Source organism: Heterodontus francisci, chromosome 6 (assembly GCF_036365525.1).
Source record: "Heterodontus francisci isolate sHetFra1 chromosome 6, sHetFra1.hap1, whole genome shotgun sequence".
Lineage (NCBI taxonomy): Eukaryota > Metazoa > Chordata > Chondrichthyes > Heterodontiformes > Heterodontidae > Heterodontus > Heterodontus francisci.
This window is the reverse complement of record NC_090376.1, coordinates 71729271-71751217: the sequence shown is the minus strand read 5'-3', so window position 1 is coordinate 71751217 and position 21947 is coordinate 71729271. Positions and strand designations below refer to the sequence as shown.

General features: G+C 41.7%; 1 protein-coding gene across 6 annotated transcripts in view; it reads right to left on the bottom strand.

The window, feature by feature from the left end:
* LOC137371388 (ubiquitin carboxyl-terminal hydrolase 35-like) overlaps positions 1 to 21947 on the bottom strand; it is a 126751-nt gene that overhangs the window by 43892 nt on the left and 60912 nt on the right. For all 6 annotated transcript variants that reach the window (XM_068033909.1, XM_068033908.1, XM_068033913.1 and 3 more), the window contains 2 exons: positions 17865 to 18058; positions 14434 to 14527 (listed from right to left, as the gene is read on the bottom strand). In XM_068033909.1, the coding sequence (XP_067890010.1) occupies positions 14434 to 14527; positions 17865 to 18058 (288 nt within the window). The remainder of the gene's footprint in view (positions 1 to 14433; positions 14528 to 17864; positions 18059 to 21947) is intronic.

The window sequence follows — 21947 nt, the reverse complement described above, 5'->3', positions numbered from 1 at the left end:
TCACTGCCCTCAACTTTTGTTGCCTCTAGACCCTCCCAGGGTGCTACCAGACACAATCAAGATTCTCAGTTGGCTGCACACAAATGCATAAGGCATGTCACTGATTGTTGGCCCTGGCAAACAATTATTTGAATTTTCTGTGATTGCAACAGCTAGATGCGGCAGGCACTCTGATTCACCACTCTGGCTGGATTCCCACAGCTGCAGGGTTCCATCAACGGCACTTGTGGAAATCAGAGGACCACCTCTGCAACCAGGAATATTTAGAACAACAAATGAGCTTTAGAAAGTTGACTATGCCCTTCAGGCTCCTGGATAGGTCTAGAGGTACTCTTCAGTACCTTGCCCGAGGGTCTTCAGAATGATAGTGGTGTGCTATGCCCTGCATCCTGCACAACATTATACAGCAGACAGGACAGCAGGTGGAGAATGAAGGTGGTCCCCATTCACCTTTGGATGAGAAGAGGAGGAGCAGACAATGAAGGCGAGGCACCCATCATCAGCTTACATTTCTACCTGGGATGGCTTAATATTGAAGGTTCACCTAATGGAAACACAAGAAATGAAAGCCTGTGGTCTACTTCTACCACTAGGACCATCTCATCCCCTTTGCACTAAACAGTGCTTTTTTCAATTCATATACAGGCCATGGGTGCCGCTGCCGAAACCAGCATTTATTGCTCATTCCTAAACAACTGAGTGGCTTGCTAGGCCACTTCAGAGGGCAGTTAAAAGTCAACTACATTGCTGTGGGTCTGGAGTCATTTATAGGCCAAATCAGGTAAAGATGGCAGATTTTCTTCCCTAAAAGATATTAGTGAACTAGATGAGTTTTTACAACAATCCTGTAGTTTTATGTCACCATTAACGTTACTGTTTTTTATACCAGACTTTATTTAATGGACTGAATTTAAATTCCCGAGCTGCCGTGGTGGGATTTGAATTCACGTCTCCAGATCAATAGTCCGGGCCCCTCTCGGGATTACTAATCCAGTAACATTAGCAGGATATTACCGTATCCCTACGACCATCCATTCACCCATTGTACTTGGCCCAATGGATCCGGTTATACATTGTCATTCATCATGAAACAAGTGAAATAACAAGTTAGCACTTGGGATGCAATTATGGATATGGAAGTGATGCGAATCAATAAATTTTGTGTAATTATTAAAAAGGAAACTTACCATTTTGTCTAACACCCTTAGTGACATGACACGTCCACTTCTACATGGTGCATCCTGTTTGGCTTCAGTACAGGTATAGGCAGGCTGCTTAGATCACAGATGCTTTTGGTTTACACCTTCTGAGTTTTGGATCCCAAAGGCCTCAACAATCACTGCTCCACCTGCACCAGTGCAAAAGCAGACTCGGCCATTGGGAATTAGGCACAATGTCAGCTACTGGCAAGGGGAAGGTGTGGTGGTGTGCAGCAACAGGTGAGAAGTGGGAGCCCTTTGAGTTGAGGTCCCACTTCGATGTCCCCTTTTGGCATCATCCCTTGCCTGGGCCAGTGCCACTTCACTTCTAACATCTAGCTACATACCAGCTTGGTGGAGCTCAGTAGCATGGTACAAGGCCATAGATATGGTATATGGTCATCATTCTGTTTAACAGACATCTTCTGCACACCTGTGGTCATGGTCTGCATGGACCCATTTCAGAGCAATACTTAAGCTCCATGTAGGTGTACACTCAAGATATTTGTGTAATTTCCTGCAACACCAATCCACTAGCAATTGAGCTGGACTCCTGCTACATTTCTGATATTGCGTAGTGTGAGGGGCACGTTTCTGTCAGTAGCTAATAAAATTGCTGATGCAACTCTAGCATTTTCCTTCTCAATGAAGAATCCCAGGGTTCAACATGTGTCCAGCTGAGCAAAGCTCAGAGAGCAGTGCCCCCCACCCACCCTCCTGCCCTGGATAGGGACTCTCCACAGACATTCCTGCTACCAGTGTCTGCTCATGGTCACTTGCGAGATGTCATTCACCAGGTGAAGACCCAACTAATGTCTGTGGTCCCACTGAAGTGAGTAGCTGCACTGGTGCATGGCTGTAAGCCCTGTTACAGTGCACCCTTAGAAGAAATGAAGCCCTCTGAAGAATTGCCATCATGGATATCCTGAGACATTTGCTGTTGTGTGCAGGCCCTAGAACACAAAAGGGATATGATTCAGTTGTGCCACAATCTTGACAATCACTATACTAAGCCTGCTCATCATTCAGTTATTGATGAAATAAAGAGTCAGATGTGCAATATTTGTAATTCTGTCCCCAGCTATCTGCAAGCTCCCTGTCTCGCTCCATCTTCGACTGAGAATGCCACCTATTTTCAGGATATCCTTCTCTACCTCTGAGTTGAACTATTTGTGGCAGGGTATCTCCAGTCCTCCTTCTCGTGTTGAGTTCTCATCTCCTACAAAGGTAATAAAAAAAAAAGACCTGCGAGTGAGTGAAGATGAGGTATTCACATGACAGAAACGAAGTATTTGGTGAGTGTAACCGAGACACAGATGTATCATATTGCATTAGGATTGGGATGAGTGGCAACAGTGAATAGATAAATGTGAAGGTGATGAAATTTAGGATAGGGTGCTGCTGAAATTAGATTAGGTCTGAGAAGTGACATGAAATATGCTTAGCAAAAGAGAGTTTGTGGGGCAGACAAGGAGTCTTATAACACAGGATGTAGTTGAATCAGCAACTATACTCACTTTTCTTGACCAGTTTAGGCCATTAAACCGCTTCCTCAATTGCATCCAAGAATTGGACTCAATGATCCTGCTACTTACCTCTGCAACTAACTGCAACCAGACCTTCGTGAGCAGCATGTTTCTTATTCCCATTTTGGGGGAAAAAGTATGCCCTTCCTGCTACTGACTGCACCCAGCAGATATTCCAGCGATGAGTTATTGAATCTATATGCTTTATATCCATCATCCATCCTGAACACCTCTAATTTTCATTTATGCTAGCCCCTTTTAACACAGCGGCAGTCATGTCATGCAGGTGTGCATCACTGCCACTGCAGAGATAGGGGACGCAAAATCCAGGTGGTCAAAATTAATTGGTACTACAAAGTTGAGATTACATGTTCTGATCTATTCATTTGACTTCCCGTTTTGTACACCATCCAGAAGCCACCTTCAGAATAACACCGGGATCTAAAATGTCAGGAAAATACATTTAAAATTATATGAACAGGTCAGAAATATCCTCGTAACTGTTCTTTGTTGGCAATAACCAAGATGGCATTAGCACTTATACAACCTCAAAGAGCATTTCCCTTTTTAGAAAAGGGGATTTCTAATAGTCAGGGCCTATGAAAGAGTATCCTGAGGATCAAATCCTGTTGCTATATCCAGAGCAGTATCTGGTAGTTTCAGTGTGCACACCACTGAGAAAAGTAATCTGACTTCAAAAAAAAAAAATGCTGGTCCATAAATTTCAACAGAGGTACTTTTCAACCATTTTCTTTACTGATTTAGCAACAGACCTTCTATCCAGCCCATATTTGACTCCCGAGTTTGTTTCTAGAATAAATATCATTTATCTCCATAAGAAAAATACATCCAGGATTTGTGCAAAGGGCAAAGCACATCAATAGCCACTGAAACTAGAGTTGATGCACACTCACATTTAGGAAAAGACCCAAGCCTCTTTAAATCAATTCTCTGCTGTGACACAAAGGAAGCAGAATATGGAATCCAGAAGGCATGCAATATTCCATCAGGGTCATAACTTGAGTCATGATTTAAAGGAAGAAATAGGTATGCCCTAAATAAATTGCAATCTAAGTGAGGCCATGAAGTGAATGGCAAAAGCGCCTTACTCATTCTTTTTAAAGGGTCATTTCTGATACACAAGTCAGATGACAGGTAAAGCTATCCAGTCCAATTATCTTGTGCTGCTGAGAAAATCTAAAGCACTACATATCAAGATGTTCAGAAAAGCTTCATGCTCCTTTAAGTTATGCTTTCTGAGAAGGCAAAAGGGATGCCTAACAGCTGGAAAGGCCTTGCAAAACATGTTCTGAATATTGGTGGTGGACATGTACTGAAGTCTACATTTGATTTGGTTAGAATACCACTTTGGCACAAACAAAAACACAAAAAGACTTTGGTATTGGAGTTTTACTGACTAACAGAAAAACCCAGAGTTCCAAAAAAGGTTCAAAAGAATTTCTACTATAGGAAAAAACAATGAGATACATTTATCAAATAGAAACAAAACTGAGGTGTGGCCCATGCCTGTTGTCACGGAATTGTATTTATTTTCTCCTCGGATTAAAACAGTGGGCCTTTAAGACTCTGTTTAAAAACAGTGTGCCTTTCAAAACTAAGAGGCACAGTGTGTCAGCTGCACTTGTTATCTGGGCAACAGCAGGAGAGAGATCACATGGTATAATGTTTCAACTTAACTGTGTGGAAAAAACAGCAAAAACAAGTTTTTAAAAAAAATATAGACATCAGCGAAGTGTGCTTACTGAAGGAAAGAACTGTATTTCTCAGCAGAAATTCTACAAGGAGCTACAGGCCAAGTTAACTGCCCGAGGGGAAAAAAACCCTTTTAAGAGACCATTTGTACTGCTGGAAGCAGCAATAATTCTTTTTCTTTACTTCCAATCTAAGAGCACTTTGCTTCAAAATTGACTCTCTCTTGACTGATAGTAAAGTTTCAACTGAGACACTACTGGTTTTAAAATCCAAGTGGATCCATTGCTATACTCCTTGTTTAAAGAACTGTTTGATGCCTGTTGCAGCCGAATGCCTATCTACTAAGAGACTATTTCATTACATCTGCCTGGAGACTTCGAGTGGCATTTGAATATTTTTACACTAGAATACCTCACCCATCAAGAACGTAAACCACAAAAGACTAACAACCCAGTTATGTATTTATTCTTAAACAACTAATTTTTAAAATATCATTCTTTTTTGAAACTAGTTAACTTAATTTTTCAGTGTGCGTGCGTGAATGGGGGAAGTTAGGTTAAAATAAGAAGTTATAAAGATCTTTAGACATAGCTTTATCTTAATTTGTTTAAGATTTTGTTTTAATAAAAAGAGTTAATTTGTTGTGTCAAAAGACAACTGGTTTGGTCGGTTTTATTCTGGTGGTTACCAAAGTGTTTAATTTGGCTGTTTTCTGGTTGAGTGGGAGAACTTCAATAACATGTTGCGATCTGTGGAGTGATGGGACTGAATTGAAAGTGCATTGCTCTGGCCTCGGTTGTAACACTGTATACAATGTGCAAAAGGAAGATCACAAGAATCAAAGGTCCTAAAGGGACACCATTTGTGGGATGGTCCCAAATAGGGTCGATCCGTATGGAAGAAACGTTTTGCTGATCAGTCCTACAAGATTAGGAACCAGGTCTATAAAATTATGCAAATCAGAAAGCTGAATCAATTGCCTGTCACTCAATGAAAGAGGCAGTGATTATACCCCATTAATCCTTTGCCTTCTACAATAAACAAAATAATGACCTGGTTATGAACAATTACAATAATCTTATCAAGAGATGTAGATCTTCATGGTTGAAGTATCAGGTCATTTTAACCCCTTGAAGTGATTACATTCATTCTAGGTATCCATTATTCACAACCAAGTGGATAGAGACAGCTTGCACCTAGGTTTTTGCTAATCTTGATCTCAACGGGAAGCGAAAGGGCCTGATGTGAGACTCCAGTTTTCCTTCATCTTTATGAAGATACAGCTAGTGTATACCTGGCACCTGCCCTGGTGGCACAGTTGCATAGGAGACAGACAGAGAAAAGAATCACCATCTGGGGAATCATGGACACTAATGTCCATCACTATTTATCTCAGCACAATTGCAGAACTAATATTTGTCAGCATGTTTTGTTTGCAAGATTTTTTTTTAAATTACTTCATTTGTTCAGCTCTTCATACAAAATAATCTTGGTCTTCATGTTTTAGAATATTAGAGTACCACCAAATAAAGATAGTTTTCAAAGTATAAAGAACGTATACTAGATATACAGAAATCTATTGCACATTGCAAACACTTAGTGAGGACATCAATCGCATTACTCAAATTAGGTGGCACCAAGAGCACGTCATATGACAGTGACAGCCATCTGAAGAAGAAAAATGGCAAGGCACAGAAAACAATAAAATGAAAAAAACTAAGGAAGCTTCTATGAAAATCAAGAAAACATCCAATAAAAGGGTATTCAAACCAAAAATTAAGATCCCAGAAATAGCAAGTCAGCACTCTAAACTTTGTTTGGTGACAAAAAAAAAGTGCTCTCAAGAATGCAAAGATGCCAAAGAAATGAACCCAAGAGCAACATTGATCAATAAATTATCACCAGCCTTGAAAAACATCATACACAAGTAGTAATGCTCCAGGAGCCACAAGAAAAAAAGTGAAGAGCTGAAGACAGACCAGCTGCCATTCAGATGGAGCAACTTTAGTGAGAAACAAATGGCATGAGGCCTGCCCCTCCCAAAGAAAACCACAGCTGGCAAATGCCCCCACCAGCTAGTAATCCAAGGTGGTTGATAACCTCCCTCATGTCTGTTCAAGGTTAAAATAGTTAACCAGCAACCAGGTCTCTCACATCCCTTCACCCCCAATCCAGGCCAACATCAAATCTGGGAAAACTTACAACCTCTAATGCAGTTCAAAATTTGATGCACAACCCCCACACCCAACCTACCAAAATCACCAAGAATGGAACTAAAATACCTACCCCACTAAAGGCAAACCCCCTTTGTCTCAATTTCACTCCTCCCTCCCTTCCCTGTTCAGCTTAATTAGGATAATTTAGCCTGCCCTGTAGTGCTGCTTCACCTTTAAAGTGTCACTGGTCTTGAATACCTGTGTGCAACACAAGAGTTCAACTAGTAATATACAATATATGAAGCAAATAAAATAAGCAAAAAGTGAAGGCTTCAATTCAATTATCTGAACGCTTCCTCAGAGGGAAACCTGACAAAGCTGCATGAAACTGAAACCTGGCAGTAATGGCAGGAACAAATTAAACTCCTTTACTAAAAACAAAGGACACCCAGTGTTGATGACATTTTCACTGTCTACATTGTTGCGAGTAGATTCAGTTAGCAGCTCACTAAATATTTAAGAACATTGTACAGGTAGAAAGATGATCAAGTTCAAACAATTAGATGATTCCACTACCTATTCTTCCAAAGCAGACCCACTACAGCTAAGATGAGGTTGTCCCTACTAAATTTTAAGCAATTCCTTTGTGAAACTAGTACAAAACCATTTCATGCACTGAAAAAGGCTCCCTTCCAAATTCCCTCAAATAAATAAATACGAGGAAGAAATAAGGAAGATATGAAAAAAAAATATCGATCTGAAATCATCCATCCAATTCTCACATCATTTAACTGTTCCTTAAAAGATTCCAGGGTTTTAACATACCCAGAAGACCATTCTGTACTATCAGCAAAATGATGAAATGCGTCATTGACTGTGCGATCAAGCATCACTTTAACAGCAATAACCTGTTCACCGATGCTCAGTTTCGGTTCCGCCAGCTCCTGACCTCATTACAGGCTTGGTCCAAACATTCAGGTTTGGACTGATAAATGACAAGTAACATTCACACAACACAAGTACCAGGCAATGATCACCTCCAATAAAAAAAATCTAATCATCTCCCCCTGACATTCAACAGCATTACCATTACTGAATCCCCCACTAACATCCTGGGGGTTACCATTGACCAGAAACTGAATTGGAGCAGCCACAATAATGGGGCTACAAGAGCAGGTCAGAGGCTGGGAATTCTGTGGCGAGTAACCCACCTCCCGGCTCCCCAAAGCCTGTCCGCCATCAACAAGGCACAAGTTAGGAGTGGGATGGAATACTCTCCACTTGCCTGGATGAGTGCTTCTCCCACAACACTGAAAAAGCTCAACACCATCCAGGACAAAGCAGCCCACTTGATTGTTTAAGGTGGTGAATGGGGTGACATTCACTCCTTCCACAACTGACACACAGTGGCAGCAGTGTGTACCATCTACAAGATGCGCTGCAGCAACTCTCCACGCCTCCTTCAACAGCACCTCCCAAACCCGCAACCTTTCCCACCTAGATGGACAGGGACAGCAGACTCATGGGAATGCAACCACCTGCAAGATCCCCTCCAAGTCACACACCACCCTGACTTGGAAATATATCCCCATTCCTTCAGTGTTGCTGGATCAAAATCCTGCTCGCCCTCCCTAACAGTACTGTGGGTGTACCCGAACCAAATGGACTGTAGGTGTTCAAGAAAGCAGCTCACCGCCACTTCAATGGCGATTAGGGATGGGCAAGAAATGCTGGCCTTGCCAGCGACACCCACATCCTGTAAAAGAATTTTTTTTTAAATGACTGAAGAACCTCCTGACACCAGTCCAAATTTACCTTTCACTAGTTTAAACCAGTGTAGTCTTGCCATGATTTCTTTTCAACAACATTTAGAGGTTGGACACTTTTTTAAAAAAAAATGTTCTGCTTTCTGTTCTTACTACCAAAGCGAATAACCTCACACACCCACATTATACTCCATCTGCCATCTTGTTGCTCACTTACTTAACCTGTCTATATCTCTTTGCAGCCTCTTTGTGTCTTCCTCACAGCTTACAAAATTATGTGGGACTGAATCAGCTAACTTGGATACATTACTGTTCCAATGAAGGGTCAATGACTTGAAATGTCAACTCCAACTCTCGCAACAAATGCTGCCAGATGTGTTGAGTATTTCCAGCATTTTCTGTTATTTCAAATTTCCTGCATCTGCAGTATTTTGATTATGTTACTCTTGGTCTCCTTGTCCAAATCATCAATACAGATTGTAAACAGCTGGGGTACAGCACCAATCCTTGCAACTCTCCATTAGTTGTAGCCTGCAAACTGGAAAATGGCTCGTTTATTCCTCGTCTTGGTTCCTGTCCGTTAACCAATCATCTATCCATGCTGACATATTACCCCCAGCTCCATAAGCCCTTATCTTACATATTAACTTTTTGTGCGGCACCATTCTGAATGCCTTTTGGAAATCCAATGCGGCACAGTGGCGCAGTGGTTAGCACTGCAGCCTCACAGTTCCAACGACCCGGGTTCAATTCTGGGTACTGCCTGTGTGGAGTTTGCAAGTTCTCCCTGTGTCTGCGTGGGTTTCCTCCGGGTGCTCCGGTTTCCTCCCACATGCCAAAGACTTGCAGGTTGATAGGTTAATTGGCCATTATAAATTGCCCCTAGTGTAGGTAGGTGGTAGGGAAATATAGGGACAGGTGGGGATGTGGTAGGAATATGGAATTAGTGTAGGATTAGTATAAATGGGTGGTTGATGGTCGGCACAGACTCGGTGGGCCGAAGTGCCTGTTTCAGTGCTGTATCTCTAAACTACATCTACTGTTTACCCTGTATCTAGCCTACTAGTTACACATCATCAAAAAAACTAAAATTTGTCAAACGCACTTTCCCTTTTGTAAAAACTGTGTTGACTTTGGCTGATTACACTATGATTTTCTAAGAGCATTGTTAAGACTTCCTTCATAATAGATTCCTACATTGTCCCAAGACTGATGTCAGGCCAACTGTCCAGTAGTTCCATTTTCTCTCCCTCCTTTCCTGAATACCAGTGTTATAATTATTAACTTCCAATCCACTGGACCATTCTAGAATCTAGGGAAATTGGAAAATCATAACCACTATTGTTAGATCTCTGCAGCTACCCCTATTAGAACAATAGGGATGTAGGCCATCAGGTTCTGGAAATTTGTCAGCTTTTAGTCCCTTAAGTTTCTCCAATACTTTTTCTCGGCTGATATTACCTCAAGTTCCTCGCTCTTATTAACAAAAATAAAGTGTAACCAAGGGGTTATGTAATTTATGCCTTCTACTGTGAAGATACTTGTTCAATATCGCTTTCCTCATTCCCCATGATAATTTATTCTTTCTCTGCCTCTAAGGGACCAACATTTACTTTAGCTCTCTCCTTTTTATGTGCTTGCAAAAGGTCTTACGATCTGTTTTTATATTCCTGACTTGTTTTATTTTTTTCCGTCTTCAACCTTTTGGTTTCCCTTTGCTGGTTTCTAAAACACTCCCAATCCCCAGACCTACTACTATCCTTTGCAACATTACAAACCTCTTCTATTAATGTGCTGTAACCAATCTATGATTTCCCTTGTAAGCCATGGAAGGATCTTTCTTGCAGAGTTTGATTTGTTTTTATTTTTAATTGAATGTATTTTTGCTGAACATTTTGATATTTTATTTATTTAGAGATACGGCACTGAAACAGGCCCTTCGGCCCACCAAGTCTGTGCCGACCAACAACCACCCATTTATACTAACCCTACAGTAATCCCATATTCCCTACCACCTACCTACACTAGGGGCAATTTACAATGGCCAATTTACCTATCACCTGCAAGTCTTTGGCTGTGGGAGGAAACCGGAGCACCCGGCGGAAACCCACGCAGTCACAGGGAGAACTTGCAAACTCCACACAGGCAGTACCCAGAATCGAACCCGGGTCCCTGGAGCTGTGAGGCTGCGGTGCTAACCACTGCGCCGCAGATATGGTTATGAGGTGACCAAGGTTGGGAAATAAATATTTCAGGGCACACATTTTGGAAAGACAGGCAGAATGGAAGAGGAGGAGCCCTGATCGATTGCCTTTGTAACAAGCTCCAATTATTTCTTGCTTAATGCTTTGTCTAACAGTATAACTACTGTTAGGGGACCTATAAACCACACCCACCAGCATTCCAACCCCTTTGATTCCTAATCTCCACTGATTCTATTTCCTGATCTTCTGAGCCAAGATCTTCTCTCACTAATGTCCTTACGTCATCCTTAACGATCAGGGCTCCTCCTCTTCCATTCTGCCTGTCTTTCCAAAATGTGCGCCCTAGAATATTTATTTCCCAACCTTGGTCACCTCATAACCATGTCTTTTTAATGGCAATTAGATCTTCATGCATTCAGATAGAGAGCCTTTAAATTTATTTTTACTACTACTTTTTGCATGGACCTTAATCTCTGCACTATTACCATTAAACTCTGTCCCTTCCTGTCTCATTCGGCTGGTCTGTTGCCTTGATTTTTCTCTTGATTTCTAAATCTCCCTTCACCTGACCCCTTCCCACCCCCCACTTTTAGTTTAAAAGCACTATCCACAGCCCTAGTTATATGGCTCACCAGGACCAGATCACAACCTGGTTTAAGTGGAGTCTCACAGAACAGCTTTCTCTTTTGCCAATACTAGTGCCAGTACCCCAATCAAAATCCCTTTCCACATCACTCTGAACCATGCGTTCAAATCTCTAATCTGCTTGACTCTATCCCAACTGGTATGCGGCTCAGGTAGCAATTCAGAGATTACGGAGATTCTGTGTTTTAATTTGGACTCCAGCTCCTCAAACTCTTAGCAGAACAGGATTCCTAGTTCTACCTAGATTGCTGACTGCTATATGGATGACAACAGGGTCTTCTCCCTCCCACTTCAAGTTCATCCCCAGCTGCAAGGAGATGCCTCTAACCCTGCCACTGGACAAGCAACACAACCTTCGGAAATCCTGGTCGTGGCTGCAGAGAACGGTAGCTATCCCCCTGACTATACTGTTCCCTATCACTACCATATTTGTTTCTACTCTCCACACTTGAATGGCTTCCTGCATAATGGTGCTATGGTCAGTTTACACATCCACCCTGCAGTTCTTGTTCTCATCCACACAGGCAGCAAGTACCTCATACCTGCTGGTCAAAGTGAAGGGTTAAAACTCCTCCATCACTACATCCTGGATCCCCATACCTGCCTGACCGGCAGTCACGCCCTGACCATGACCAACTAAAATTCTATTTAACCCACGGGGTATGACTGCTTCCTGGAACAAAGTGTCCAGGTAACATTCCTCCTCCCTGATGCCCTGCAATATCTGCAGCTTGGACTCCAGCTCAACAAATCAGCCAAAGTTGCTCAAGCCAAAGATATTTACTGCAGATATGGTTGCCCACAATGTTTTCCACAAACTGCCACATGTTGCAGTCATGGCACACCACCTGCGCTGCAATGACTGCTGACCCTTATTTATTTGATTTAACTATATACGGTCATGAAAGTGATTGTTTTTTGTTAAAAATATTTTTAAAGGATTTATGGTTCAGCTTAAAATGTTAGACCAGGTTTTTTCTTTTAAAAGGAAGCCATCAAAAAGAATGAGGGAGCTGGATTGGCAACAGTGTTACTATTTGTCACATGGTTCAGTTTAGTTTAGAGATACAGCACTGAAACAGGCCCTTCGGCCCACCGAGTCTGTGCCGAACATCAACCACCCATTTATACTAATCCTACACTAATCCCCACCTGTCCCTATATTTCCCTACCACCTACCTCTACTGGGGGCAATTTATAATGGCCAATTAACCTATCAACCTGCAAGTCTTTTGGCTTGTGGGAGGAAACCGGAGCACCCGGAGAAAACCCACGCAGACACGGAGAACTTGCAAACTCCACACAGGCAGTACCCAGAATTGAACCCGGGACGCTGGAGCTGTGAGGCTGCGGTGCTAACCACTGCGCCGCAGACATGGTTATGAGGTGACCAAGGTTGGGAAATAAATAGGATTAGTTTCAGGCTAGGCTTAGAGTAGAAACTCTGGTAACAGGAGCAGAAAACTGATAAAACCTGTAGTAAGAGAGAGCACCTGGGATGGGCAGAGAAAAAAAACTCACCAAGCTTTTTGGCTGTCAGTGCATGTGTGTGTTACCTTCTGGAAGGAGATCAAATTAAGTCTGCAGAATTCCAAGGAATAACAGAAAATTACAAGCCAGCTTGCTTTCCTGCAATTCCCTAAAAGACTTTGTGAAGTTTACTGTGCCGATTCATCTTGTTTCCTGTATTTGAGGAAGGCCTGCTAAAATTACTTTCTATGCCGCCTGAAGAGATCTGTTCTGGAAGTGATTTGTCAGCATATGCTTGGAGGTTGGACTGTGTGGCAGTTTGATGCAGCGTGTCTCACCTGCTATTTTACTTCAGGGGTGGGCAATTGATTTGCACGGGTGTGTTTTTAGACTGTAATAGAGCTCGGATACAAAAATCCCTTTTTATTTTTTCGGTTAAGCGGTGTATATGTGAGCGTGAAGGGACAAAAGTAAAAAGGGGCTTTAAAATTTGGTTAAGGTAGAAAGGGGACTTTTACAACTTAATGTTAGATTTTCAAAAATTTGATCTGTGACATACTAGTTACAACTTTTATAATAAATTGTTAATTTTGTTGTTCAGTAAAGAAACCTGGTTAGTGTGTTCTATTCTGGGGAACATAGTGTATCTGATTGAAAGTTTCAGTAAGTGGGAACATTTTTACAATATGTTGTGACCTGTGGAGAAGTGAGACTGAATTAACAGTGCACTCCTTCCGCCTCAGTCACAACAATACTGATTAAGTAATAGCAAGTTACAGTCACCTACCTTGGAGACAAAAAGAACATTCACCAGCTACTGGAGGTAAAATAAAAATAAGAGGGAGAGGGAGAAGGAGAAAAGTTCTCTTTCTACCTTAACCAAATTATATTGAGGATTTCTGACTCACTCAAGTTACAACTGCCACGTCAGCTTCCTACTATAGTAATTAACGCATATTCAAGCAACTACCTTCAGCTGATTGACAGTTAACTGCCACCGCCTCTGACCAGGAGTTTCTGTTAACTAGATATCTTAACTGCAAAAGAAACCGCAAACTAATTAAGTCAAATTCTAAAATGTTAATCCAGATTACAGTTTGAGAAATAATTACCAGAAAGATCCCACTTGCACCAAATTCCCGACTTTAACACTGTTTACAAAGCACTCTGTTCCCCGATCACTTTGTACTCCATGCTCTACACACTTAATTATTTTATACAAGTCCAAGTCTAATCAATGGTACTGCTTCAGTTTCTTCACTAGCAAACCCCAACACTGCCCCTGCCCCCCACCTTCATCCAGCCTAAATGTCTATTAAGTATTTGGTGAAATAAAAAGTGTTAGGGGACATACTACATAGAATGTAAATTAAATGCCCATTGGAATTATTATTTCATATTTTATAATCAACAGCCATCACTGCTCAGAGTTTGAGATTATTCTATTGTGTCTGAACCAACAAAATAAGAACATTACCAAACATATGCCCATTTCTTTTCCCATTTCTCAAACTCATCCCTTGGCAGATTTATTTTATCCCCAACGAAATCATACAGTGTGCTCCGTCTCTGCACATTTTATACATTGTTAATTATGAATTCTGAATCCCAGTTCCTATTAATGTAGAGTTCACAATATTCTGAATGCAACATGTAGCACACATTGGCCTCTTGATCAGGATATTACATAAACTATACAGCTGTCCAACTAAAAAAAAACAGGGGGCTAAGTTTATACAAAATAAAATCCATACCTGACTATGTTCCAGAAAAGCAAAAAGCCACTGAAGTTTCATCATTAATGACTGTGAACCACTCTCCTTCAGTAGCATTACGGCATGCCTGAAGCTAGAAAAGGGGCACAAAAAATTTATTTTAAAAAGGTAAACATGAGCATGCTGATGGGATAACATTGGTGCAAGAGCCAGATCTAGAGTTCCTAAACTCTTATGTAATACAGACTCCATGTTTTTCATTAAAATTAAAACAGAAATCAACTGAAAAATAGAGTCTCAAAACCAAGTAAAGCAATAAAACATCTCTGAAGCTCAAAAGTACTATTTATTAGTTAGCCTGGGTTAAATTACTTGGATTTTTGGCAAGTTGAACAGCAGATATTCTTTGAATATTTCTCTTAATTTTTCAGCATTTATTTCTTTTGCTGTTTTGTTGCATATGATTTATGATCTAGCTGCAAGTTATCGCTGCAGCACCAATAAACGGTAGTTTTGACACCTAGTTTGGTGAATATTTAAAAAAGTTAACAAGTATTGCACAACTTACAAGAAAGCAGGTGAGTGGATATCCCTGTACGAATTAGACCAAGAAGGGAAACAAAGCAACGTTGCAGGATGCAGTTGTGTTGTTGCCAAGATTTATGGGACTCGGGGCAAAGTAATGAATTTCAGAAATAAAAAAATCCCAGCACTGCACCAACTTAACAGTACCATGCGGTCCTATGCTTGGGTGGGCTCGTTAAGCAAGGTACTTTCTAACAGAGCTGGGGGTACATCTCGCTCACCTCCTCATCCCACTTGCCGCTACCTCCTTGGACTACCAGCAAATGAACAATTCCCACCTCTCACAGCAGGCTGCTCAGTCGTGAACAAAGTCCTTGTCACACACTGTTATTGTGGATAACTGCACGGACATAATCGTTTCGAAAGATGTTTGGGTCATGAGCACCTTGGTCCCAAATAAAGCTTCCCACTTAGGAGATACTTTCTACCACCTGCCCTGCCAAACTGCCAGTGACAGTGTGCCCTTATCACTAAAATCACACCTTTGTTTCTCTCACTGCTCCTCCAGCATCTTCACTCCCTTCAAGTATCTCACCTAGCCCCATGCTCCCCTCTCCTTTAAAAATCTTCATTCAGTCACCTAAGCCAGAGATATCCTCCTTCATCCCCACCCTCATCCTATGCACTGTTACATCTCCTCCTCAGTGTTTAACTTTCATCTCAATTCACCTTGCCCTCTCTCCTCTGATTTAATTACCCTCCTTTAACTTTCCTGCCATATACTCTACACTATCCTAGGCTTAAACCTATATCTTGCATCTTCCCTATGCCCTCTGAGATCCATCTCCTGCTCTCTTAACCCCATTCCCACTAAACTGCTGACCATTTAACTTTTCTTCCTGGCCTCTACATTAGCTGATATTGTAAATGATTCCCTTGCCTTTTCAAAACTATCAACCCACTCCTCAAATATCCATCCCAAATCTCTAGGTCCTTGCAAACTATTTCCCCATTTCCTCTCAAGTTTGTGAACCTATTGGCGCCTCTTGAATCTGTGCTCACCTTCCCTAAAAGTTTGAATCTCTCCAAACAGTATTCTACCCCTGCCACAACACTGAAATGACCCTATTGAAGTCACAAATGTTACCCTTTAACTGCCCATGGTGTAAAATCGCTCATCGTCCTCTTTTGGACAGTCACCCCACAACATTTTCCTCCAATGTCTCTTCTACTGTCCAGCTCAGCTCCTTCTTGGTTCCACTCTTCTCTATCCAATCAGCCACAGAAACTATAGGAGTGCCTTCCTTTCTCATCCATTATTTATGGACCCCACCAAAATTTGTTTTTTTGTCCCTGCCACTTCCCCATCTACATGCTGTTCCTTGGCAACATCACACAAAGGTTCCACACATATACTCATGACACCCATCCATCTCTGCACCATCTCGCAAACCTATGTGCTGCATGTGTTTCAGACTGGTCATTATCCAATCTAGGATGAGCTGCTATTTCCTCTAGTTTAATATCAGAAAGACCAAAGTCATAGCCTTCAGCCCCCACCACAGACTATATCCTCACCACTGATTTCTTCCCCCCTCCACAGTCATTGTTCCAGGCTAAACCAGATGACCATTTGCAATCTCAGTTACATTGCCCATTTCCAGCCCTGCCTTATTCCAACTGATGCTAAAACCCTCCTCACCTCTAGACTTGGCTATTCCAATGCCCTCCTGGTCAGCCAGTCAGAATAACTTGTGGCTCTTTTGTCAGTGAACATTGTTCCAGCAGTTAATCTTTGCAGGGTTGCTCAGCACTGCTCTAATGGATGATGGGTGCAGAGGGTAAATGGAGAAACAAACTAATAGCACAAATCAAAATATCTCCAGACTTGAGTAGCATAATTTTAGATACTAGTAAAAGACAATTTAGCTTTAGTGAGGGAGCTATTGAAATTGATTTTTAATTTGCTGAGGGGGAAAAAGAGGATATGTTAATTTGAAAAATATCTACATAATTTATGTAGATCACAATGAATTACTTTTGCATTCCAATCACCATTATACAGACACTAAGGACAATGAGTGTATTCTTGCATACACATTAAGGAATATCCAGTTATAAACTATTTTTTGATCCTTCAAGAAGCCCATCTGCCAAGTTGCACAAAGGAGCACACACAACCTGCCTGATGACATATGCGGACATGTACATTAAAAAGTCTTTCCCCTTCCGTGCAAAAAATGTTATGTTTACAAACTTGATCAGGCTCAATTATTATGCTATTATTTCATTGCTGTTTGAGACCTTGCTGTGTGCAAACTGTTTGCCACATGTTCCTACATTACAACAGTGACTCTGCATTAAAAATACTTTATTGGCTGTAAAGGGCACAGACAGAGACATGCAGCTGCATTCAATCCAGACAAAGAGGCTCAAGTGCCAGAACTGGCTGCAACTTTAGTTCACTTCTCACCGCTTGGAAACAAGCTTCCAAGCATTTTACTGAACCATATGATTGAGCGCAGTGGTGGAAAAGGAACTAGAACATGATTGCCTTCACTGAAAATACATATCCCTTTGAGCAACTGAAATCTGCCACTGGACAGCACCGAAGTACAGTTCATGACCCGGATCATTTCACCTTCTTTCCAAATTGAAGATTGTTGCAAGGCAAAAGAGTGGCTGCTGAGAAATCTGGGGGAGGACAAATTAAAAAAAAACATATGGCCTAATATCCAAATCCAATAATATGCAGAAGTCATATAACAATACAATATGAATGTTGCTTCTACTGATGACTATTCACAATATTGGTAATCTTAATCTTGCTTTTCTCTTCAGAAGCTGGAGTATTTCCAGGACTTTGTTTTTATTTCAGATTTCCAGCATCTACAGTATTTTGCTTTTATTATATTGGTAATCTATAAAGTGTTTCAGATACCTACTCAGAAGCCATGAAAAGGGCCTGAATGACACTGTTCATGTAGCAGGTATTGCCTAGGTTGGCCAGTCCTATCCTTCCTGTATCTGATTTGCTAGCAAGTCTTTGATACAAAGGTGTCAAAGTATTTTTCTCAGACGTCCAGGCATTTTGATTGAGCAGATGCTTTATTTTCTCCTCATTTGGAATTGGAAAGTCCTAAAACAAAGGCATAAACTTTATTTGATAACATTCATCAAAAGGACTGCACAAGATATCAATTTTATCCAAGCCACGTTTTGTACAGCACAATATTCTCACCTTCAGTGCAATTACAGATTAACACCACCTATCTAGTAATGGACAAAGTGTCATTGACACCCGTACCAAAAATGTTAGTAGTATCTGGAGCAAGCTGAGACAAGGATTAAATCTCATTTAAAGCAGAATTCATAAAAGGAGAATCAATATTCAAGAACATTAATTGTTTAACTGCAATCTAGTTCAGCAACACAAGACAATGAGATAGGAGTATAATTGGATGAATGCTTAGCTTCCCACCACCCCACACCCGACCAATACTCTACTGGGATTTGGGGGTGGGGGGCAGGTGCAGAAAGAGAAATGGAGGGCATTTATCTGAAAAGGTAAGCATACAAAAAGGGATAGAAAGACATAAAAAGTAACAAAGACAGCACTTGCAGAAGAAAGCAGAGAGAGTGTGCACATCACTATGCTTGGGAGGGGGTGGGGGGGGGGGGGGGCAGGGGTGCGGGCGGCTGCTACTCTGTAGTGTACTATCCTCATGTGACCATTGTGGAAGAACCATAATAAAATTAATGGCACAGAAGGAGGTCATTCAAGCCAATCGTGTCCGTGCCGGCTGACAAAACTAGCCGCATAATCTAATCCCACCTTCCAGCATTAGGTCCATAGCCTTGCAGGTTACATCACTTCATTTGCATGTCCAGGGACCTCTTAAAAAAAAAAAATTGAGGGTTTCTACCTCCACCACCATTCCTGGCAGCTAATTCCAGACACTCACCACCTCTGGGTGAAAAAGTTTTTCCTCATGCCCCCTCTAAACCTTCTACCAATCACCTTAAATCTGTGCCCCTGGTAATTGACCTCTCTGCTAGGGGAAACAGGTCCCCTCTGTCCACTCTAGCTCAGCCCCTCATAATTTTGTACACCTCTATTAAGTCACCCCTCAGCCTCCTCTGTTCCAAGGAAAACAACCCTAGCCTATCCAATCTTTCCTCACAGCTGCAACTTTCAAGCCCTGCCAACATTCTTGTAAATCTCCTCTATACTCTCTACAGAAAGGACATAATTGCTCTGGAATGTCATGACCAGCACTAGCTGAATGCAATACTCCAGCTGTGGCTTAACCAGCATTTTATACAGTTCCAGCATTAGATCCCTGCTTTTGTATTCTATACCTCTGCCAATAAAGGAAAGCAATCCATATGCCTTCTTCACCACTCTGCCTGTCCTGCCACCTTCAGGGACCCATGGACATGCACTCCAAGGTGTCTCACTTCTATCCCTCTCAATATCCTCCCGTTTACTGTGTATTCCCTTGCTTTATTTGCCCTCCCCAAATGCAATACCTCACACTTATCTGGATTAAATTGCATTTGCCACCTTTCTGCCCACTCAACCAAACCATTGATATCATTCTGGAGTCTAGAGCTATTCTCTTCACTATCAACTACACAGCCAATTTTTGTGTCATTGGCAAATTTCCCAACCATGCCTCCCACATTTAAGTCCAAATCATTAATATATACCACAGACAGCAAGGACACCACTGGAAACCGCTTTCCGTTCACAAAAACATCCGTCGACTACTATCTTTAGTTTCCTGCCCCGAGCCAATTCTGGTTCCAACCTGCCACATTCCCCTGTATTCCATGCGCTTTCATTTCACTGACCAGTCTGCCATGTGGGATCTTACCAAATATCTTACTAAAATGCATGTAGACCATATCCACTGCATTACCCTAGTTCTTCAAAAAAAAATACTCGATTAAGTTAGTAAGATATGATGTTCTCCTAACAAATCTGTGCTGACTATCCCTGATTAATCAGTGCCTTTCTAAGTGACAGTTTATCCCGTCCCTCAGAATAGATTCTAACAATTTACCCACCAGAGGTCAGACTGACCAGCCTATAATTATTTGGCCGATCCCTCACACCTTTTTTAAAACAATGGTACAACATCTAGCACTCTCTCATTATGCTTATCATATCTAATATTTCATACTCCTTTTTAACTATAATGTCTGCATCGACCTCTCCTTTGTAAAGACAGAAAAACCCCACATCTTCTGTATCCACACAAGTTCCCTTGTACATCTGATAGGCCCTCCCTTTTCCTTAGTTATCCTCTTGCTCTTGATGTACTGATAAAACATCTTTGGGTTTTCCTTGATTTCACCTGTCAATTTTTCATGTCTTCTCTTTGCTTTTCCCATTTCCTTTTTTTACTTCAACCCTGCACTTTCTATACTCCTCTAGGCTTTATAAAGTATTAAGATCTTTGTGATAGTTATGAGCTTTCTTTTTCTACTTCAACTTACCCTGTAAGCTTCTAGGTAACCAGGGGGCTCAAGATTTGGCAATACCACCCTTTATCTTTTTGGGGAGATGCCGACAGTGCCTTTAGTATCTCGCTTTTGAATGCCTCCCACTGGTTTGCCACGGATTTTCCTTTAAGTAGCTGTATCCAGTCCACTTTCGCCAGGTCACCTCATAGTTTCGTAAAATTTGCCTTTCCCCAATTTAGAACTTTTACTGCTGTTTTACCTTTGTCCTTTCCATGATGTTAAAACTAACTGTATTATGATCACTATCTCCAAAATGGTCACCTACTGTTGCTTCCTCCACTTGCCCAGCTTCATTACCCAAGACTAAATCTAGAATTGTGCCCCCTCTCATTGGGCTTGTTACATGCTGACTAAAAAAGTTCTAACACAGTTCAAGAATTTTGTCCCCTCTGTGCCCGTCACACTTTTTGTATCCAGTTGAAATTGGGGGGGGGGGAGGGAGGGAGGGAGTTGAAATCCCCACCTATTATTGCCCTATAGTTTTTACACTCAAATTTGCCTACTTATTTGTTCTTCTATTTCCCTCTCACTATTTGGGGGTCTATAGTAGACTCCTAGTAGTGTGGCTGCCCCTTTTTTTTTAATAATTTCTGAGCTAGACCCATACGGCCTCATTTGATGATTCATTTAGCATATCATCCTTCCTCAAAGCTGTTATTGATTCCTTAACTAATAATGCTACACCCCCTCCATGTTTTTTTTTTAATCTCCCTCTCTATTCCTCCTGAAAACTCTATCCAGGGATGTTGAGCTGCCATTCTTGCCCCTCTTTAAGCCAAGTTCCGTTTTAGCAATGATATTGTATCTGTGCCCTCAGCTCATCGACGGTATTTACTATACTCCTTGCATTTAAATAAATATGCGTTAACACTGCCAAATTCCTGTGCTGCACACTTTTTAACCTTTGTTTCTTCTGTCTTTCAGTCACTCGCTCATTTTCTGCCTCCTGTTACCTGCCCAGAAATGGTCCTATCTAAGACAAAGAACAAAGAACAGCACAGCACAGAAACAGGCCATTCGGCCCTCCAAGCCTGCGCCGATCTTGATGCCTGCTGAAACGAACACCTTCTGCACTTCCGGGGCCCATATCCCTCTGTTCCCTTCCTATTTATATATTTGTCAAGATGTCTCTTAAACGTCACTATCGTATCTGCTTCCACCACCTCCCCTGGCAGCAAGTTCCAGGCACTCACAACCCTCTGTGTAAAGAACTTGCCTCGCACATCCCCTCTAAACTTTGCCCCGCTCACCTTAAACCTATGTCCCCGAGTAACTGACTCTTCCACCCTGGGAAAAAGCTTCCGACTATCCACTCTGTCCATGCCGCTCACAACAGTCACAAAGAACAAAGAAAATTACAGCACAGGAACAGGCCCTTCGGCCCTCCAAGCCTGCGCCGATCCAGATCCTCTACCTAAACAGGTCGCCTATTTTCTAAGGGTCTGTATCTCTTTGCTTCCTGCCCATTCATGTATCTGTCTAGATACATCTTAAAA